Source organism: Eptatretus burgeri, chromosome 7 (genome assembly GCF_056783735.1).
Source record: "Eptatretus burgeri isolate ZD-2024b chromosome 7, Ebu_testis_v1, whole genome shotgun sequence".
NCBI classification, from domain to species: domain Eukaryota; kingdom Metazoa; phylum Chordata; class Myxini; order Myxiniformes; family Myxinidae; genus Eptatretus; species Eptatretus burgeri.
Genome location: NC_140967.1, coordinates 80,909,125 through 80,926,756, shown reverse-complemented (window position 1 = coordinate 80,926,756; position 17,632 = coordinate 80,909,125). Strand labels below are relative to the sequence as shown.

Here is a 17,632-nt window from a genome sequence, read left to right as displayed (position 1 = left end):
TTGTTGCTTGACTCAACCCACCAAGGCACCCAGCCAAAATAATATGGCTGCCATCTTGATTTTCTGGTGTGCCAAACAAATCAGGCTTGTAGGCCTCTATCCACTTTGTTGCGTCAGATTTCCATTGGCTTTGTTTGGATCGAGTACGTTACTTACGATGAGGGACACCGAAAAATCTAATCATATGTTGAATAAAAATTATTATTAGTGAGGTTTAATCAGTCGCAGCACGCATTGGTACACCACTCCCTAAAGCTGTTCCTGTAGTAATTTCGTGAAACATCATCCGGTTTCCACCGGCTTTGTTTGGGTCGAGTGTTACTCTCGATGAGCGTCACTGAAAAATTTAATCATATGTCAAATAAAAATTATTAGTTTCACGAAATGCCTGGCTTTCTGAGATTATGGCCAACCCTCTGCACTGGAGGAAGAATATTATAGTTGGGTTATGATGTGGGGTGGGGTTGCTTGGATTCTTGACTAATTACTTTAATCGTACATTTTTGATCGGGAATCGCAAGTGTTTATTTAATTTTATATCGATTGTTTAGGTTCCAGTTTCATGATTCCTTTAGTCATGCACACAATTAAAGTGTAATAGAGTTACGAATCTGGCAGCCATGAGCACACAACAGCCAGGTCCTATAGATCAGTTATATCTGTAAGTATGTGTTTCTAGGTAGGGTCCCGTCCTATGTTTAATGGGTGATTAATTGCACGTGCGCTGTGAATTATTTTATATCTAGGATTTTTGCACCACCAACAACAACGACAACAATGCCCATCTTCGCTTCTTCAGCACCAACAACTACAGCTACTACTACTACACCCACTACAACAACGCCACCTTCCCGCACTCGACCAGTCGCCATTACGCACGTGTTTTTGGCTGAGGACGTGGGCGGACCTTTTGTCACCTCCAGTCGAAGCTCCGCTCCGAGGAGGAGCAGAGAGCGTTTCCTCCAGCCAATGAACGTAGGGCGAGCACCACACGCGCTCCCCAGCCAATTGGGAGGCCGCCACCAGTTGCCTGACAACCCACCGTCCAATCAGGAGGCGAGTAGCAGGGAGAAGAAGCCGCTCCCTCCAAAAAGAAGAGGAGTGTGGTTGTCTGGACAAGCGTACGCGAGAGGATGATCGTGGCGATTGCGACGCGGTCTGTGGTTGTCGAGGAGCGGTCTGAGACACTGGTGATCGTGGTTGAGCGGCCTCATTCGTGGGCCGTGGACTTCAAGTCGTGGGTTCGGGTCCCACCGTGGTGGCTTCAGAGTCGGTGTGGCCGCACGAAGCGGACAGGTACCCCGGCCCGGCTTGACCGAGATAGACCCACGGGGTACAGTTCTTTTGGGTGTGTGTGTGTGTGTGTGTGTGTGTGTGTGTGTGTGTGTGTGTGTGTGTGTGTGTGTGTGTGTGTGTGTGTGTGTGTGTGTGTGTTTGTGTCCGTGGGCCCCGTCTTTAAGTAGGATTGATTCAGTGTTTTTCATTGTACATTGGTTGCATTGCTTTTTTCGGTTATAACTCTGCTCTGTGTCTCCCTTCCCGATTATTGCCTATTGTAAAGAAATTCCCCTCTTGTTGAATGTCGCAGCTCGTTCCCTGTCGTTTCTTTTATTGGCTTAGCACGGTGCGTGTTGAGAAATAGTGAAGCAGTAAATTGTTCATTTGGACCGACGGGCCTCGGTAACGTCCACTCGGGTTAAGGCCCTGTCACACCTTGACGTTTTAGCCAGCTTATGCCGACGTATGAAAAATTTGTCTAAAACGCTGGCGTACGTCGAATACGTTATGGGTAAGTTTGCTATACATTAAGAGCACGCTGGCATACGTCGTAGTACGCCGAGCTTGTCGACAAATTTTAAGCATGCTCAAAATTTTTCGACGTATGCCAGCGTATGACTCACACATTCCGCATACGCTGGCCATAAGTTGTAGGCACGTTATGCGATCGTTGATACACGTCGACACACGTTACTTGTAAGTTACTCGTAAGTCAAAACACGTCGAGGTAATGTTTAGCGTACCCAAAACTTATTTCTAACCTATGAGTAACATGCTTTGAACCTATGTGTAACATATCCCCAACGCATATTGATGTATGTAGACGTATTTGATTGACGTCTTCCGGAAGACCACAGAACTTACTGAACGTGTTTCTAACTTACAGCTACCGTATAATGGCGTATTGGCATCGTTTAGGGGAATTGGTATATAAAAATGGGGTTCACAGGAAGAACCCGTCAGTGTTTCAGACTCCATGGTGAGTAGATGTCCATGTCAGTAGTATCAGTAGTCATAGTAGGTGAGCGTGTCAGTAGTAGTAGTAGTAGATTCTTAGCGGGGAAGTTGGACACTCCGACCACCAGCCCATGCGCTCCAACATAAACCACCATGGTGGGACTCGAACCCGCACAATCAGCTTCGCACCAAGCGCCGAGGAGAAGACCAGGGACGAAGACCGACGACCACGACAAGGAGCGCCCAGCAGGCCAGAACACACGACAAACGGGGGGGGGGGGGGTCCGACCAACAACCTTTCTCGCGCACCTCTCGACTCTCTTGCTGTTTTGGTGCTTCTCTCCTCTTTCCCTTGGTGTTCTGGCTTCCCATTGGCTGGGGCGCGCATGCGATGCTCGCCCTTCGCTCATTGGGCAGAGGAAACCATCCATGCCCTTTTTTGAAGCGAGGCTCCGATCTGAGGTGATGGAAGCCCCGCCCACGTCTGTGCTCGATACGCATGCGCGTGAGCAAGGCCGATGGTGGCAGGAGCGAAGGATGTTGTTGTTGTTGTTGTTTATTAATTCTAACTACAAAATAACTCGCAGGGCACATACACTTAATCACCCATTAAACATAGGGACAGGACCCTAACTATAAATACATACTTATTGAAATAACTGAACTGCGGGGACTCTGGCTGTTGTGTGCAAATGGCTGCCAGATTCGTAACAGTATCAGCGTGCTGACTCCCATGTCTGCTTAATTTAGTCTAACAGTCTTATTCTCATTCTCAAGAAGTTGAAGAGAGAGGAGAGGACACCAATAAGTTTTTCTTTATTTAATTTTTATTTATTTATTTCTTTTTAAATATTAAAAAGAGGATTTTTTTCGTTGTTCATAGGAGAAGGAAGAAAAGGGATTCGTACCGGTATCATATATATTTCTTGTGGATTTATGGCCCTGAAAAGGGCCGTTTGGGTTTGACGAAGCTTTTCAGCTAAACCAGAGGAAATCCTCGTCAATGCTTTCCTCGTCGAAGACTGCACATAACTACTTGTCCGAATCAGGGTAGAGCAAGTCCACGTCGCTGTTATCATCACTTGCAGCCTCCTCCTCCCAAATGATATCCTCTGTGCCGTCCGTGTTGTTGGAGATGCAGCATTTCAGAAATGCTTGTTTGGTGATGTTCGACAGCATCTCCTCCCACACCTTGAAGATCCAGCCGCAGATCGGAAGGTCGACCTTTCTCATCCTCCCGATGAACGCCGGCAGTCTCCCAGTCAACAATGCTCAGCCAATGTAGTGACGGGAGTAATGGTGAAAGTTCAACCAAGATGCTTGTGGCCAATGCTCCTCGGAATCTGGGGTTTTTATTTATTTAATTCCCGCACACGGTTCAAACTCCTAGGATCCAAACGCTGTACAAACTCTTAACCTAAACTGATTTTCAAAATTTAAACGGTGGACTTGAGCTGAACAGCAGTTCCGAATGCTGCAAAAGTGTTCATTTGGAATATCATTGAAATTCAGCATTGGCAATGTATGTAATCGCCTTGTGTAATGTGCAATTACTGATTGACTGCAATTACTCATTTACTTCTTCCAAGGGGAACCAGGATCTGTCGGTCTCAAAGGCAACAAGGGTCATCCAGGTTTTGGTCACCCAGGACAGCAAGGATCATCGGGTCTTCAAGGACTTCAGGGTATACCTGGTAAGACTATACAAGTTGAACTGTCGTGGAGTTTTACATGAAAGGTTGTTTTTTTCCATTAACTTTCTATTGGTGAAAGTTCTTAGCAAAGATTTTTGAACAATGTTTTTTTCCCCACAGGGCATCCAGGTGTGCCTGGTCCTCCTGGCTCACCCTCATGGCCAGGTGAGCAGGGTGATGATGGTGTGCCAGGCTTTCCAGGTGTTTCAGGCTCCAAAGGGATTCAGGGTGAGATGGGCATCGTTGGGGAGCCAGGTCCACCTGGATCACAGGGTAGGAAAGGTAGGTATTTCCAGGGTGTTGTTTCACACATGCCTGGTGTTGGCTTAATGTTTAGGGTGGCAGGCTTGGGATCCTAGGATCCTGAGTTCAAATCCCACTCGGCTGTAAAATTAATACCAGGTGGTGTTGACTCTGCCTGTCATCCTTCTGAGGTCAGCAAAATGAGTGCCAGCATGCTGATATCCTGTGTCGGAGTGGCGACCCGTCCAGGATTGTGTCCAATAGTCAAGAAGACTGCTTCGGCAGCACCAACGCTCTGCACAGAGTATGGTCCCAATGGATGGATGGGTGGATGGTTTCACACGTGATTTATTTTCCTCTGATATACTTGATGTAAGGAGAAAATAAGGAGAAATTGGGGTAGTACTGGAAGAGGTACGACCTCAGTGTCTATTTGTTACTCCACACCGCTCAACCACAATATCCTGGTAGATGATTGTGCCTCAGCCATTAAGCAAGTATTCCTGGAAACGATTATGCAAGTATCATCATGAAACACCAATGTGTCCAACCAGGCATGTGTGGAGACCCTGGCTATCCTGGAGTTCTTGGGAAGCCTGGAATACAGGGTGAACCTGGCCCGAAAGGTTGTCAAGGCCACCCTGGCCCAGCAGGTAATCTTTCCGATATGAAACGACTCTCCTTCAGATTCATGCAAGTGAAGGGTGTTCATTTTTGTCTGTCTCCTTTTATTGCCTCACTGTACCTCTAAAGTGTTTTTGTACATTTTGTACCTCCTCTTGGATGGTCACGATATACTCCTGGAATTAGGGATTATTATACTGTTGTTGTGGAATTTATTTCGTTCTATTTTATTCTATGACTTACTTTTAGTTAACCATTTTAATCGACTCGATGTAACTCCTGTTACTCAAATGAAAGCCACAATTAATTCACCGTCCACAACGTGACAGTACATTACATCAGAGAGTTTTATTTTAACTTGGTACCAAGGAGTACAACCCACTGAGATGGTATACATCCACAATAATTGCACTAAAACAAGATTACATTTCCTGGTATTTATATGCTTTCATGGGAGAGTGGAGCGGGCTGACAAGCCTTAGGCAAAACGAACTCCAACTGCAATACGTGTCTTCTCAGTGAAAAGCGAATGATGTAATTACGGCAAAAGTTTCTGTTATCAACCAGGTCACTTTGTTCCATAGCAAGACATTCCTTTTATCAACATTTAGGTCAAAAGACTCTTGGGTAAAGGGAAGCATCACTGACATTACAGCATAAAAATTATATTTATAAAACACCAGCAACAATTATAATTGAGAGTACATTCATATAATTATTTTCTCCCACACTGTCTAAAGATATTATTCTCTTGAGAGAGAAAAAGGAGAATCTTAAACTATAATTCACGGACCGGTGTGTACGTCCGCGTGTGTGTCTCTGTCACGCTACTCCTCCTACAGTTCTGGCCCGATTACATCCAGACTTGCTACCTAAGATCAGCATGACCCCAATTCATGTATAGGGGTATTTTTTTTATCTTTTCCGGTGGTCGGGATGAGGAGGGGGAATGCAAGTTCTCTTTTGATTTACACAGCGGGTGGTGTTTTGAATTTCGATGTTTGCAGCGTCCTGCGTCAAAATTCCGGGTAGTTATAGGCGGTGAACAAGAGGAGGAAATTAATGGATCTATATTCTTTATTTGATTTTTTTGTTTTTGTTGTTGCAAATCGCTCATTAGTATAGTCGGTGAAGAAGAGGTACTTTTTTTTTTGCCTACACAGCTTTCAGTTGCCTATACACCGCCCAAATAAAAGTATGCGTTAGAAGAACGTGTTGCATGCTTGGAACGCGATCGAATGTAGGGCGGGTACTCTGCTAGTATTCCTAAAAGATAAATACACATCGTAAGCTAATTAAGAACCCGGTTAAGGCCGTATGATCCATAATGCTTGCACAAAGCTTCTCAACACCTACCTTTTGTATGTTGTGCTAAGCTTAAACAGGGAATTTGGCCAAGGCATCAGCATACAATGTCATACTTGTATTGGAACATATTGGGGAATATTTCAAACCTTTAACCTAAATGTAAACAGATAGCCAGGTGTACCAAATTGATGTGAGATACTGTTGATCTGGTCAAAGGATTGACCATCCTGCTGTTGGGTTTCCCCAAAACGGTGCCTCTTGTGGACCACATCTCGGATTACAATATCCCTACCGAGTTGAGTTTCTTGCTGAACGTGAATGTGTTGGACACTTACACCGCAGCTTCGCCGGCGCAATGCAATAAGGAGACTTTCTTGCTCTCCGTAAGACTCCGTAAGACGCACCGACTCGGAAGTCTCCTGTGAAACACTGAGAAAAAAATTAGTTCAGGCAAACTCCATTGGAGATCGAACCGAAGACAAGGTAGATCATCAATACTTGAGTTATCCAATGAGTCAGAGTCTGGCAGGATAGTGTTGATGTAGTCAAATGGAAGACCAAATACTGCATTGGAGTCATCAGAAGGAACCCAAATAAGTAAAGAGCAAAGACGGAGTCATCAGGAGGAACCTGGAGAGGATTCTGGTTTCAGCCGCGACTCCACAACCTTCAAATCCATGAATGTGCAGCCAAGTGAGCCTTACAGAAAAATGTCTGCAAGGATTCGCTGCTCCGAGACAGATAGATAAAGGAAGAGAATTAAAGAGTAAAAGAGGTAAAGAGAAGAGAAAAAGCAAGAATTAGAATGAATAAAGAGAATTGTGAAAAAGTATAAAGAAATGTGAAAAGAACAAAGATGTCGGGAAGAACCCGGACAGATAGATTTCAGCAATTGCTCCCCAGGCACAAACGCAGCAACAGGTACAAGCTACCAGAGCACATTTAGCTTTGTGCTGTTTCGTCCGATTGTCATGTGCTGTGCATCATTGTCATGTACTGTGCATCATTGTCATGTGCTTTGCATCATTGTCATGTGCTGCTTTGTGACAAATGTTAAATGTGACAATGAGAAAATGAATTGAAAGAACTGGAAAGACTTCCAGCCAATGGAGTAAAATGCAGGTGTGATCTTTCTAGCGAGTTGTGCACTGACATTTCTTCGATTGAAAATTGCTGGAAAATTCACAGCTACATTTGCACCTTAATAATGAACAAGCTGAGAGTTGGAGGAATATTTTTTAGACTGTCCGTCCGTCTGTCCATCCGTTATCGGTTTCTTGTTGTCACGATAACTTGAGAACCACTGAAAGGATTTCGACCAAAATCAGCACAAGTATGGACTGCAATGTCAAGATGAACTGATTCGAATTTGGGATCAAAAAGTCAAAGGTCGAAGGTCGGGTGACTTTGAAGCGAAAATCTTTGTTACCATGATAACTTGTGAACCACTGAAGATATTTCAACCGAGCTTTGCAGAAGTATGGACTACGAGACAAAGATGAACTGATTACATTTTGGGTTCAAAAGATTAAAAGTCAAAGGGCATGTGCCTTTTCGAAATCATTTTGCAGACCATAACTTGAGTTGGAAGCATCTGATGTCTGTCTTCTACTTACTCTTTTCCCTCTTGCACACACACACACACACACTCTCTCTCTCTCTCTCTCTCTCTCTCTCTCTCTCTCTCTCTCTCTCTCTCTCTCTCTCTCTCTCTCTCTCTCTCTCTCTCTCTCTCTCTCTCTCTCTCTCTCTCTCTCTCTCTCTCTCTCTCTCTCTCTCTCTCTACCCATTGACACATTTGTGTCAAATTTTATTTTCTAGTTGATGTATAACTAACTAGAAACACGCTCACTTCGGGAGCATTGGCAAGTTGTCAACCTCACCTCCCCCCACCCCCCACCCCATGCAGGGGCAGGGGTCCCCAGGATCCTCTAAAACCGTAACCATAACATTTCTATTTGATTGATTTGTACCTGCTTGTTGCTGACAACACAATATGAGCCTCTGTCTATGAAATGTGCACCCTCTATCATATGCCTCTTGGAAGGAATAATTCAGTGTAATCGTGTCATCACTTTCCTAAATATACACCGAATTGTACCATATCACAAATACTTCTGTCAAAATGGATCTGATGTGATTTCCTGTTGGAGGAGGGAGGAAAAAGAGGGTGGGGGGGGCAGGGTGTCAAGAACTGATAAGCTTCCTTCATTTTCTGAAGGAGCGAATGGCCATTTGTGCCAACCTTGACCGTGAGATGAAAGGTGTTCAATGACACGCAGGTTAATTGTGCCTCCATACACTGATATTAGTTGACAGTTGACAGGATTATCGTTATATTTTGAATTGTCATTTCCTTTGCAGCAAGTGGCTCTGGGTTTGCATCATTGGTGGGAGCATGGCTGTGCCAATGATGCATTGCCGCGTTGTTGGTGCAATAGTACTGTAGGTTAATTTGAATTAAGCTTCAGTGGTGGAGATAACTCACCGACTCTTTGCGAAGAGCACTGTGGGATCTATAATGCCCAAAAAATAATGCTAGCATATGGGAAAACCAATTCAACATCCGTCCAATAAGGGATGGCGTGCACATTGATTTGGATCACCCTGCATTTGAAACACTGGGATGACAGTTTGTAGCTGGTTTGAGATGCAAACCCACGCTAGACAGCTTTGAGGTGAGTGTGCATATCTCTAGGCCTCTGTTCTTCATTGCATGGCCCACAAGCCACTGGCGGTCCCTGTTCGCCTAAAGTGTGGCTCCTGACGTGCGGCTGATAATATAGTTGGCCAGCCAACATGGAATATTACACTTTTGGGGGCATCGCGTGTTAATAGCAGGCATCCATGCCAGATCAATGAGTCATCGGATAAAGAAAAAGGTGTGGGTGGATACCACCCTGGATTCTCAATTTTTCGGTCATTTTCAAGGTCATAAAGGTAAAAATGGCAAAAAAAATGACAAAATGATCATTTTCCTTTATTTTGGCAGAGTTAAAACATTTTTGGTGCCAATATCTTTATACATTCTTCTGTTTCATGGTTTCATACACAGACAACAAAAACATCATGTAAACTTTTGAATTTACATAAATGCACAACACAATGTAATGTAAAACTGCAGTTTTGAAATGCAGTAATCTGAGTACCTATTATGGTGATCAAGTTTCTCACTGGCAGTGAACCAAGCTGAGAAATTGAAATGTTATGTCTTGGGTTACTGTAGATTAGTTCAACAACAATTTCGATGTGGCTAAAATGTATTGTGTGCATGTTTTATAGAAAATCTATTGCCCAGCTGGGTTACAACATTCTACCGCATCACAGCCACATGCAGAAGTGCACTTCAGTTCTTTTTTTTAAAGCAAGTGCACCGAGCTGTTTGGCATTTGGATTTGCACCCACAGGTGATTAGCTGAAGGCAGGCATCCGGAATTGGGGGCAGTCTTGTCCAGATAGGTACCAGGCAAGTCTTCTCCTTCACCCAGGCAGCGGTGTCCACAGGGGATGGTATCCTGATGCATTTTCGATCTGCTTGCAACCAGATCTTTGCCTGGTAATTGGCACGTTTACTGTGCAGATCCAGGGCATCTCTGGTCGGAGGCAACAAATCAAGGCCCTTCTTGGCTTTACCAAACACATGGAATCTGGCTTGATCCACACTTGGCCGTGCAGGAACGCCATACAGATGACATACAAACTGCTCAACTTGGGCGAGTTCTCCATCGCAACCAATTCCACTTACTAGGAGTGGCTGACTCTGGAAAGTTTTCCAGCACGTCTTCTTCCCATGGCCACTGAAGGCTGAGGTTGTGTCACAACCTGTTAGTGTATGGAAACTCAGCAAGTTTTCCCTAACAGGTTGTGGCAGCTTGTCTGATACAGCATGTATTGGGTACCACTTCCGCTTCTTTGATGTTCAAGAAACCATCCATACTTGAGCTGCTCTGGTTGGCATGAAGTGTAGGAGAAGCAGCAAGACATCTGTGTCGCTGCACATGACCACCAACCTTTCATATCCTTCACTGACTGCCTCACGTGAATGGAGTATCAGCCTTGTATCAGCCTCTTCGTGGTTGCCATGAAGTCTGACTGTTTCTCTTCTTGTTGATCTGGCATCGGTAGCATTGGAGAATCCACCTCCTGTTACCACTTCACATCTTTCAGGGAGATCTTCACCCTTCTGCATGATCATCTCAGAAAGGAACCTTGCAAGATCTGCCTTGCTTACATCTGAGGTGATGAAATTGCTCCAAACCTGGGGTAGGGGGACATCTGGCCCATCATTGATCTTGCGAATCGGTTTCTTCTTGCCCATTCTCTTTGCTCGAGTCACAGCCTTGATTGACTCATCTCTAGTGTAGCGGTCAAACACTATGTCAACTCTTGTTGTGTGTTCACCAAAGTGGTTCGTCACAGTGCGCATAAAGACATCAGCATAGTTGCCAAATGTCTGGCAACCATGGGGCTTCCCAAGTGTCTGGATTAGTGCATGACCATCAATCAGCACACATGTCTTCATATCAGCTTCTGGAACATCTGAGGGTACACTTATTCCAGCCATCAAGATACTGACCAGCCCTGCCTCTCGGGTTGAGTTCATCTGACCTCCGAGCTTTGCCAAAGACAGTGGCACTGGGGCAAGCTTATGCTTCAGGATAGACTCCATTTCAACTGACCGGCCAGCAGTTACAGCATTTAGTAGCTGCTGCATCAACTTTCTGTCAACCTTGATGGATTTCTGTGCACTCTGGTGAGTTGAAATTGCCATCTTGTACATATTGGCAAAGGTTTTTGAGTAGTGCTTTCTGAGAGTATCATAGAACTGCACACTTCCATCAACCAGTCGCTGCTTCACATTTGATACCAGGTACTGCTTCCCTTGATCTTCTGCTGTGAGGAGATCATTGACCACATCACTGGGCGCAATGTCTTTTGTTGCTAGTGAAACAAGTGGGACATCCGTATCCTCGCCTTCATCTTCTCCATCTTCTGGTGATGCAGTGCGCACTCTGAAAGCATCAAACCTTTCAAGCTGTTTGGCAAGCTTCCTCACATCATCAGCATCACGCTTCCGTCGTGATGCAAGACTATCAGAACAATTCAAAATAGATTCTTCCTCTTCATCTTCATCTTCCAGGCCAAAGAGACATCTGGTATCCTGCGAGATGTGTGATCGTTCTGACCATGTGACACAGAACCTCTCTCTTGCTTGGTCATTTCTTGTGATACCAATGATGCTATTTTGCATCTTGCAGGTTTTGTTCACCCATTATGTGGCCTGATCAGCTGGCACCTGGTGAAAACGTCTCCTTGACCTTTTCACAACGAAGTTCCCATCCATGAATTCAGCAGACACCTCTGGTGCTGTCTTCTCGAGGCTTCTCATATCTGCAAGATAGACAGGACCCCATCTGGCATAATTTGTGTGGTCATATATGGTCAGCCATGGCAACATTGCAGCAAATGCCTCCAGATGCAAAGTACAGTTGTCCTCCCTCTCAGCCCTGATGAAGTCCAGCAGAATCTCCACCATCCCCATGTATGATGACCACAATCTGAAGTTAGGGTTGTCTGACTGTGTTCTCTCAAAGTCTTCAATCAGGTTTTGAACCTTCTCACTGCTCAGGACATTTGACAGTTGGCCCACTGCAGCCTGGAGGTCTTCTCTGACATTGCCCCCTCTGTTTTGTTTGAACAGCTCGGCAACATTTTGGGCAAGTTCTTTCACTTCCACATCTTGTTGGAGACTCTTCTCAACCAGCCATGATTCAAACAAAGGCCACTTGATCCTCCACAGGGCTTCATATGTCAGCTGGTGTCCCCTTACAGCACGATAGTTGTCTTTGCCATCCAGCATCGTCTCTGTTGTGTTTGTGGCAAACACACCTGCTTATGTTCACAGGTCATCCAGTCCTGCACTTTCCATGTGCTGCCCAATAGCTTTCAGGAAGTTGAAGCAGATATGAAGTCCTCCCATGAGAAAATGACATTCTCATACTTCGAATTGGCCCATAGCAGTTCCTTGCCCCGACTGTAGAGTGGCTGGTCTGCTGTGGTTATCGTGTGCTTCTGCCCCACATGACTTGATATGTCCATAAAGTGATGGATCACAGTCGTGAGTGTATCATTGTCATCTGCTGGTGCTTGAAGTATGGGAAGCATCCCTGCTGTTGTTACAGGAAGGTCAGACACACTGATGGCTTCATTCAGTGCTCCCCAGGCAGGAACGGACTGATCATCTTCACAATCATGCATCCATGACGCAACCCAGGCCAAATATTTGGCATGGGCCTTCTCTTTCATCATCTTGAGCATTGCTGAACCATTCCATCTCAATCTTCTTCTGTCCAATGAAAGATGATGAGGGTTTCTGCCCTGGTGCCAAGGTAGCCTGGTCAAGCCTTTGAAACTCATGCAGAGCACCAGGCCTTATAGCTCTTGATCTTAAGAGGCTCTTTCCACCTGGGCCCTTTCCACTTGCAGTATCTTCTCTTTATTCTGGAGGTGGACCTCTCTGCCAGACCATCATCTGCGTGCAGTGGAACATATTCTTTCCATCAGGAGTTGCTTCAAGCACATCTATGTTGTCACAGGAACAGTGGATCATCCGCTTCTTGACAATGTTGTCTGGGACATAGACATAACCGTTCTTGGCAAACCTGTCCAGTATTTCATTAGCTATGCTCGTGTCAAACCTTCGAACAGTGTCAATGCCTATGGTGTGGTTGGCTGCATGGAACAGGTCAACGAGAGCCTCAGAGCGAGTAGCCTGGTGGAGAGTGAGCCCAAGACCAATGTGCTTTGATGTCAACTTCCGTTTATGGGACACCCCATAAACAATGTCTTGGGCAATATTGCACACAGTCTGTTTGATGGTATTATCTTCATCTGTCTCCTCATAAAGGTTATTTATGCCCCCAAATAGCAAGCGAAGGAACATATACAAGCTCTCTGGGATCACTTGATCAACATGCTCTTGATCAAGTCCATGCCATGTGCTCGAGTGTCCTGGTGTGTCGAGCAGATCCTGCCTGACTCTGAGGGCAATGTGCACCATCTCTTGAAAGATGTTGCCTTGTGCAAACTTGAGTGTTCCACCGTCTTCATCTTCAGTTGATTCCGATTCTGATGAGAACATTCCATGCTCTATGGATTTGGTCAGTGTTCTGGAGATCAAGAAATCTGACTTGTCACCGGGGTACATCAGGAGTGATCCCCTGGATAGAGGTTTCACATAACTGGCCTTTGGTTCACAGAGCTCTTGAACCACTTCATAGAAAGTTGTTCTCCTGGACTGGTATTTTGGTGGTACACATTTGCCCATTTCACTGCTCATCCTCTTGTATCTGTCATATGCGTCACTCATGTCATACACATGACCACGAGACAAACCTACACACAAGTCTCTGCATATCATCATCATGCACTCATCCTCTACTAGCTGTTGTGATTCCCTGGCTTATCCTGGTCTGGCAGAGTGTCTTTCAAAGGATACCAAACAAGCAAGATGATAGCATCCTTCAGCTGCTATCAGGTCACTGACTCCTGACAATCTTGAACTCATCACCGGGTCAAGTTTGGAACGCTCAATCAATTCTGCAGACTTTGCCAGAGTTTCCACCCTGTGAACTTTTCTTTTGCCCTCTTCTTGGAAAAACATGCATAGGGACCAATTCATTGCCAATTGGGTGCTTCGTCGGTTGGGTACTGAAGTAGTGCTGGAGCATGGGTCAAGACCTTGATGGGATGCCAGCTGTGCTGATGACTGGCGCTGTTTCTTTAGTCTGCTGAACTTGCTTTAAGAGGTGAATGTGGAGTAGCAGGTTTTGTGCCACCTGTGTTCCATTGCATGGAATTCTTCCTCTGAAAGCACATCAAGTCTCTCAAGGATGTCTGCATTGGTGGTTGTCACCCAGTTTTCACCTCTGATCAGCGACTGTCCTTGTTCTGTTTTTTTCCTTCTGTGGATGCTGTGCGGAGGTCACCTGAACTGCTCTGACAAAAAAGGCATGAGAGCTTGTCTGTGTCTTTGCTCTCTCTTTTACGCTTGATTATTGATACAGGGTCCATGGCTGGCTACTATACTACTGCTTTCAAACGGTGGAAGTTTCTGGCGATCTGAAAATACAGTGTACACAGTGGTTATAACCATGTAACAATGATCAACAAGAACACCTAGCACACTGCTATATACACTACATGTGGTACAGATTTGGCAGTAAGCCTGCCTATCTCCAACTGGAAAGAAAAACTGGAAAGAAAAAGTTAATGGTGTTCAAGTTCTGGTAGTACTGAGAACAAAGTGACATTGGACATGGTAAAATACCCATTAGAATATAACAGAAAAATGGCAATGTTTGCCTTTCATTCTCTTAAAACTATAAATTAAGGTATATTTTCAGTTTTATTTAAGGTATATTCACAAAGGTATTTATTTAAGGTATATTCACAATGCAAAAATACACTTGCTACAATATACAAGCTTTGGTTTTATTGATATGTTCAATAAAATAGGCACCGGTTTCATCAAAATAGGCAAAACCCCTGAATCGACCGGCAATGACCTTGGTGACCTTCACAATGACCTTGAAATTGAAATTTGGTGATGGCATCCACCCATATTCTTTTTACCTTGCCACAGTGGAATGAACCAACATGGATGCCTGCTATTCACAAGCGATGCCGCAAAAAAACATTCTATGGGGACTTTTCGATTTTTGGCTGGTCTACTATGGGGACGGGGCCTATTAGCAGCCATTATAGAGTCCTGCAGGCAGTGTGCGTGCTCTCACACTGATGTCTTGTCAGCAAAAGTGCCTCCCTCCCCTTACAAAAATAGTGAAGATCACTGCTCTCTTTGTCAGGTCAGGTTCGATCTGTGACCTGCTACAGGTACCATGTAAACCTGTACTAACCTGTTCCATGGTCGGGTTGTCGACGACTAAACCGTCTCCCCCACCAGGTTTTCTGGTGAGGAGGGTGTTTGGATATGGACACCCAGCAGGATTAAAAACAAAACCTGTCAAAGGGCGGAGGAGCTCCTTGTGAGCCAACGGCCATCCATATCTAGTGCCCAACTGTGTCTGCGGACGTCCTCCTGCAGTTGGGTTACTTCTTATTAGGAGGTTGGTGGCAGGATTTGCACTCCAGCCACCGTAAAACGCTTCATTCCGCAAAACGCAAAAACGCAAAAAAATCTGAAAACCCACTCCGTGGGAGTACCTCCTGTGCAGCTTCCCTTCGCAGGGCAGCTCACCGGATGATGGGATTGGGGCAAAGCCTTCGGGACCCCCAATCTTTGATAGGAGGGAAACCACGGGGTAACATCCCTGGGTCAGATTGCGGGAGAGTGTGTCGGAGTGGTGCTGAGGTGTCGTCCACCAGACGGCGGTCTCCTTGGGTTAACCTGAGGCGGTCCCTTCGGGTGGGTGCCTGGAATGTCCTATCCCTAAGAGAGGATGATCACCTGTCTCTGTTATCATCTGAGCTCAAGCGTTTGGACATCGGGATTGCAGCTCTCTCTGAGGTTCGGAGACCGGATTGCGGCGAGATAATGGTGGGTGGTTACACCTACTATTGGTCTGGTCGCTCTGATGGTTACCATACCCAAGGAGTTGCTGTAGCTGTGTCCAATAAGCTGACCCCAATGATAATTGAGGTAACACCGGTCAACGAGCGTATTATGAGATTAAGGATTCGTCACTCCTTAGGTGTCATTTCCCTGGTCTCTATTTATGCTCCGACTGAGGCGAGTGATCTTACCGTGAAGGACACATTCTACGCCACACTCGAGTCTGTGGTTGATCAGTGCCCCAGACGAGATACACTTCTAGTCTTGGGGGATTTCAATGCATCGACTGGAACTGATAGGGATGGTTATGAGGTGTGTGTTGGTCCCCATGGGTCAGGAACTATGAACCAGAATAGCACTAAGTTCCTTGACTTTGCAAGAAGTCATGGACTTAGGGTGGCTGGTTCATGGTTTCAGCGCCCACAAGCTCATCGCTGGACTTGGTATTCCAACGCTGGCGGTGTGGCAAAGGAGATTGACCATGTCCTCATTGACGGTCGTTGGAGGATGATCCAGAACTGCAGGGTCTACCGGAGTGCTCAGTTCCTCAATACTGACCACAGGCTTGTTGTTGCAACTCTAAAGCTGCACCTTAAATCCTGGAGAATGGTACCATCCCAGCCTAGGCTGGATGTTGCCAAGCTCAGGGATGAGAGAGTAGCTGAGGAGTTTGCGAACAGGCTGAGTGGACACTTGGGGGTCTGGGTGCTTTGGGGGGTCCTGAAGAGTTGTGGAGCACCTTCAAGACCACCGTCCTTGATGTTGCCGGTGGATGCCTTGGAGTTCACCGCAGGGCAAAGAAGAATTTTGTCTCTCAAGGGACACTGGATACCATTGACCAGAGTCGCAGGGCCAGGCTGAATGGCAGAGCTGAGCTGTTCAGGGAGCTGAGGCGTAAAACTGTACGTGCACTGAGGGTGGACAAGGAGGCCTATGTGCGAGGAATCTGTGAGGGGGTAGAGCATCACCTGTGGACAGGTGATTCTCGTCCCGCTTACAGGGGAATTCGCGCATTACGTTCATCCAAGCCCATCCCTCGGAGCACTGCAGTTCGAGCAGAGAGTGGTAGGCTCTTGACAGAGGAGTCTGAAGTGAAGGCCCGCTGGGCCGGTTACTTTGAGCGGTTGTACCAGGCTGATCCCCCAGCTGTCGAGTTGGACGTCAAGGGTGTTACAATCCCTGTTGCTGACCCTCGAATCAACTGTGGTCCACCATCGCTTGTGGAAACACGGGCTGCGGTGAACCAGTTGAAACGGGGCAAAGCTCCAGGGATCTGTGGCATCCATGCCGAACTTCTCAAGGCTGGTGGAAATGCTGCACTCGTGTCGTTGCATGCAGTTTTGTGCTCTGCCTGGAACACAGGCATCATCCCAACTGACTGGAAGAGGGGCCTTGTTGTCCCTCTCTGGAAAGGGAAGGGTGATCGCCAAGACTGCAACAACTACCGAGGGGTGACGCTGCTCTCAGTGCCGGGCAAGGTCTTTGCTCGGATAATTCTTGATAGGGTTCGCCACCATCTGCTTGAGCACCAGCGTCCAGAGCAGTCAGGCTTTACACCAAAGAGGTCAACGATTGACCGTATCCTTGCACTTCGTGTCCTCACCGAACGCAGACGAGAGTTTCGGCAGGGGCTGCTTGCAGCCTATGTTGATCTCTGTAAAGCGTTCGATTCAGTGAATCGGGATGTCCTCTGGAGGATTCTTGGTCTTCGTGGGGTGCCACCAAAACTGATCGATCTGATGTCTGAACTCTACTCTGGTACTGAGAGTGCTGTGAAGTGTGGTGGTACCATCTCTGACTTATTTCCAGTTGTTACTGGAGTTCGTCAGGGGTGTGTACTTGCCCCCACACTTTTCAGCACTTGTATGGACTGGATTTTTGGGAGGATGTCGGAGAGATCAAGTTGCGGTGCATCGTTTGGCAATGTCAAGATCTCAGACCTTGATTTTGCAGA

The 17,632-nt window shown here is 46.1% G+C and overlaps 1 protein-coding gene and 1 pseudogene across 1 annotated transcript in view; one reads left to right on the top strand and one right to left on the bottom strand.

Annotated features, from left to right (window-relative positions):
• Positions 1-3,822: 3,822 nt before the first annotated feature.
• LOC147023624 (collagen alpha-2(IV) chain-like) overlaps positions 3,823-17,632 on the top strand; it is a 30,298-nt gene continuing 16,488 nt past the window's right edge. The window contains exons 1-3 of the mRNA XM_085889228.1: positions 3,823-3,929; positions 4,050-4,211; positions 4,727-4,825. Of these exons, the coding sequence (XP_085745354.1) occupies positions 4,163-4,211; positions 4,727-4,825 (148 nt within the window). The 5' untranslated portion in view covers positions 3,823-3,929; positions 4,050-4,162. The remainder of the gene's footprint in view (positions 3,930-4,049; positions 4,212-4,726; positions 4,826-17,632) is intronic.
• Positions 9,392-11,355, bottom strand: LOC147023625 (uncharacterized; annotated as a pseudogene).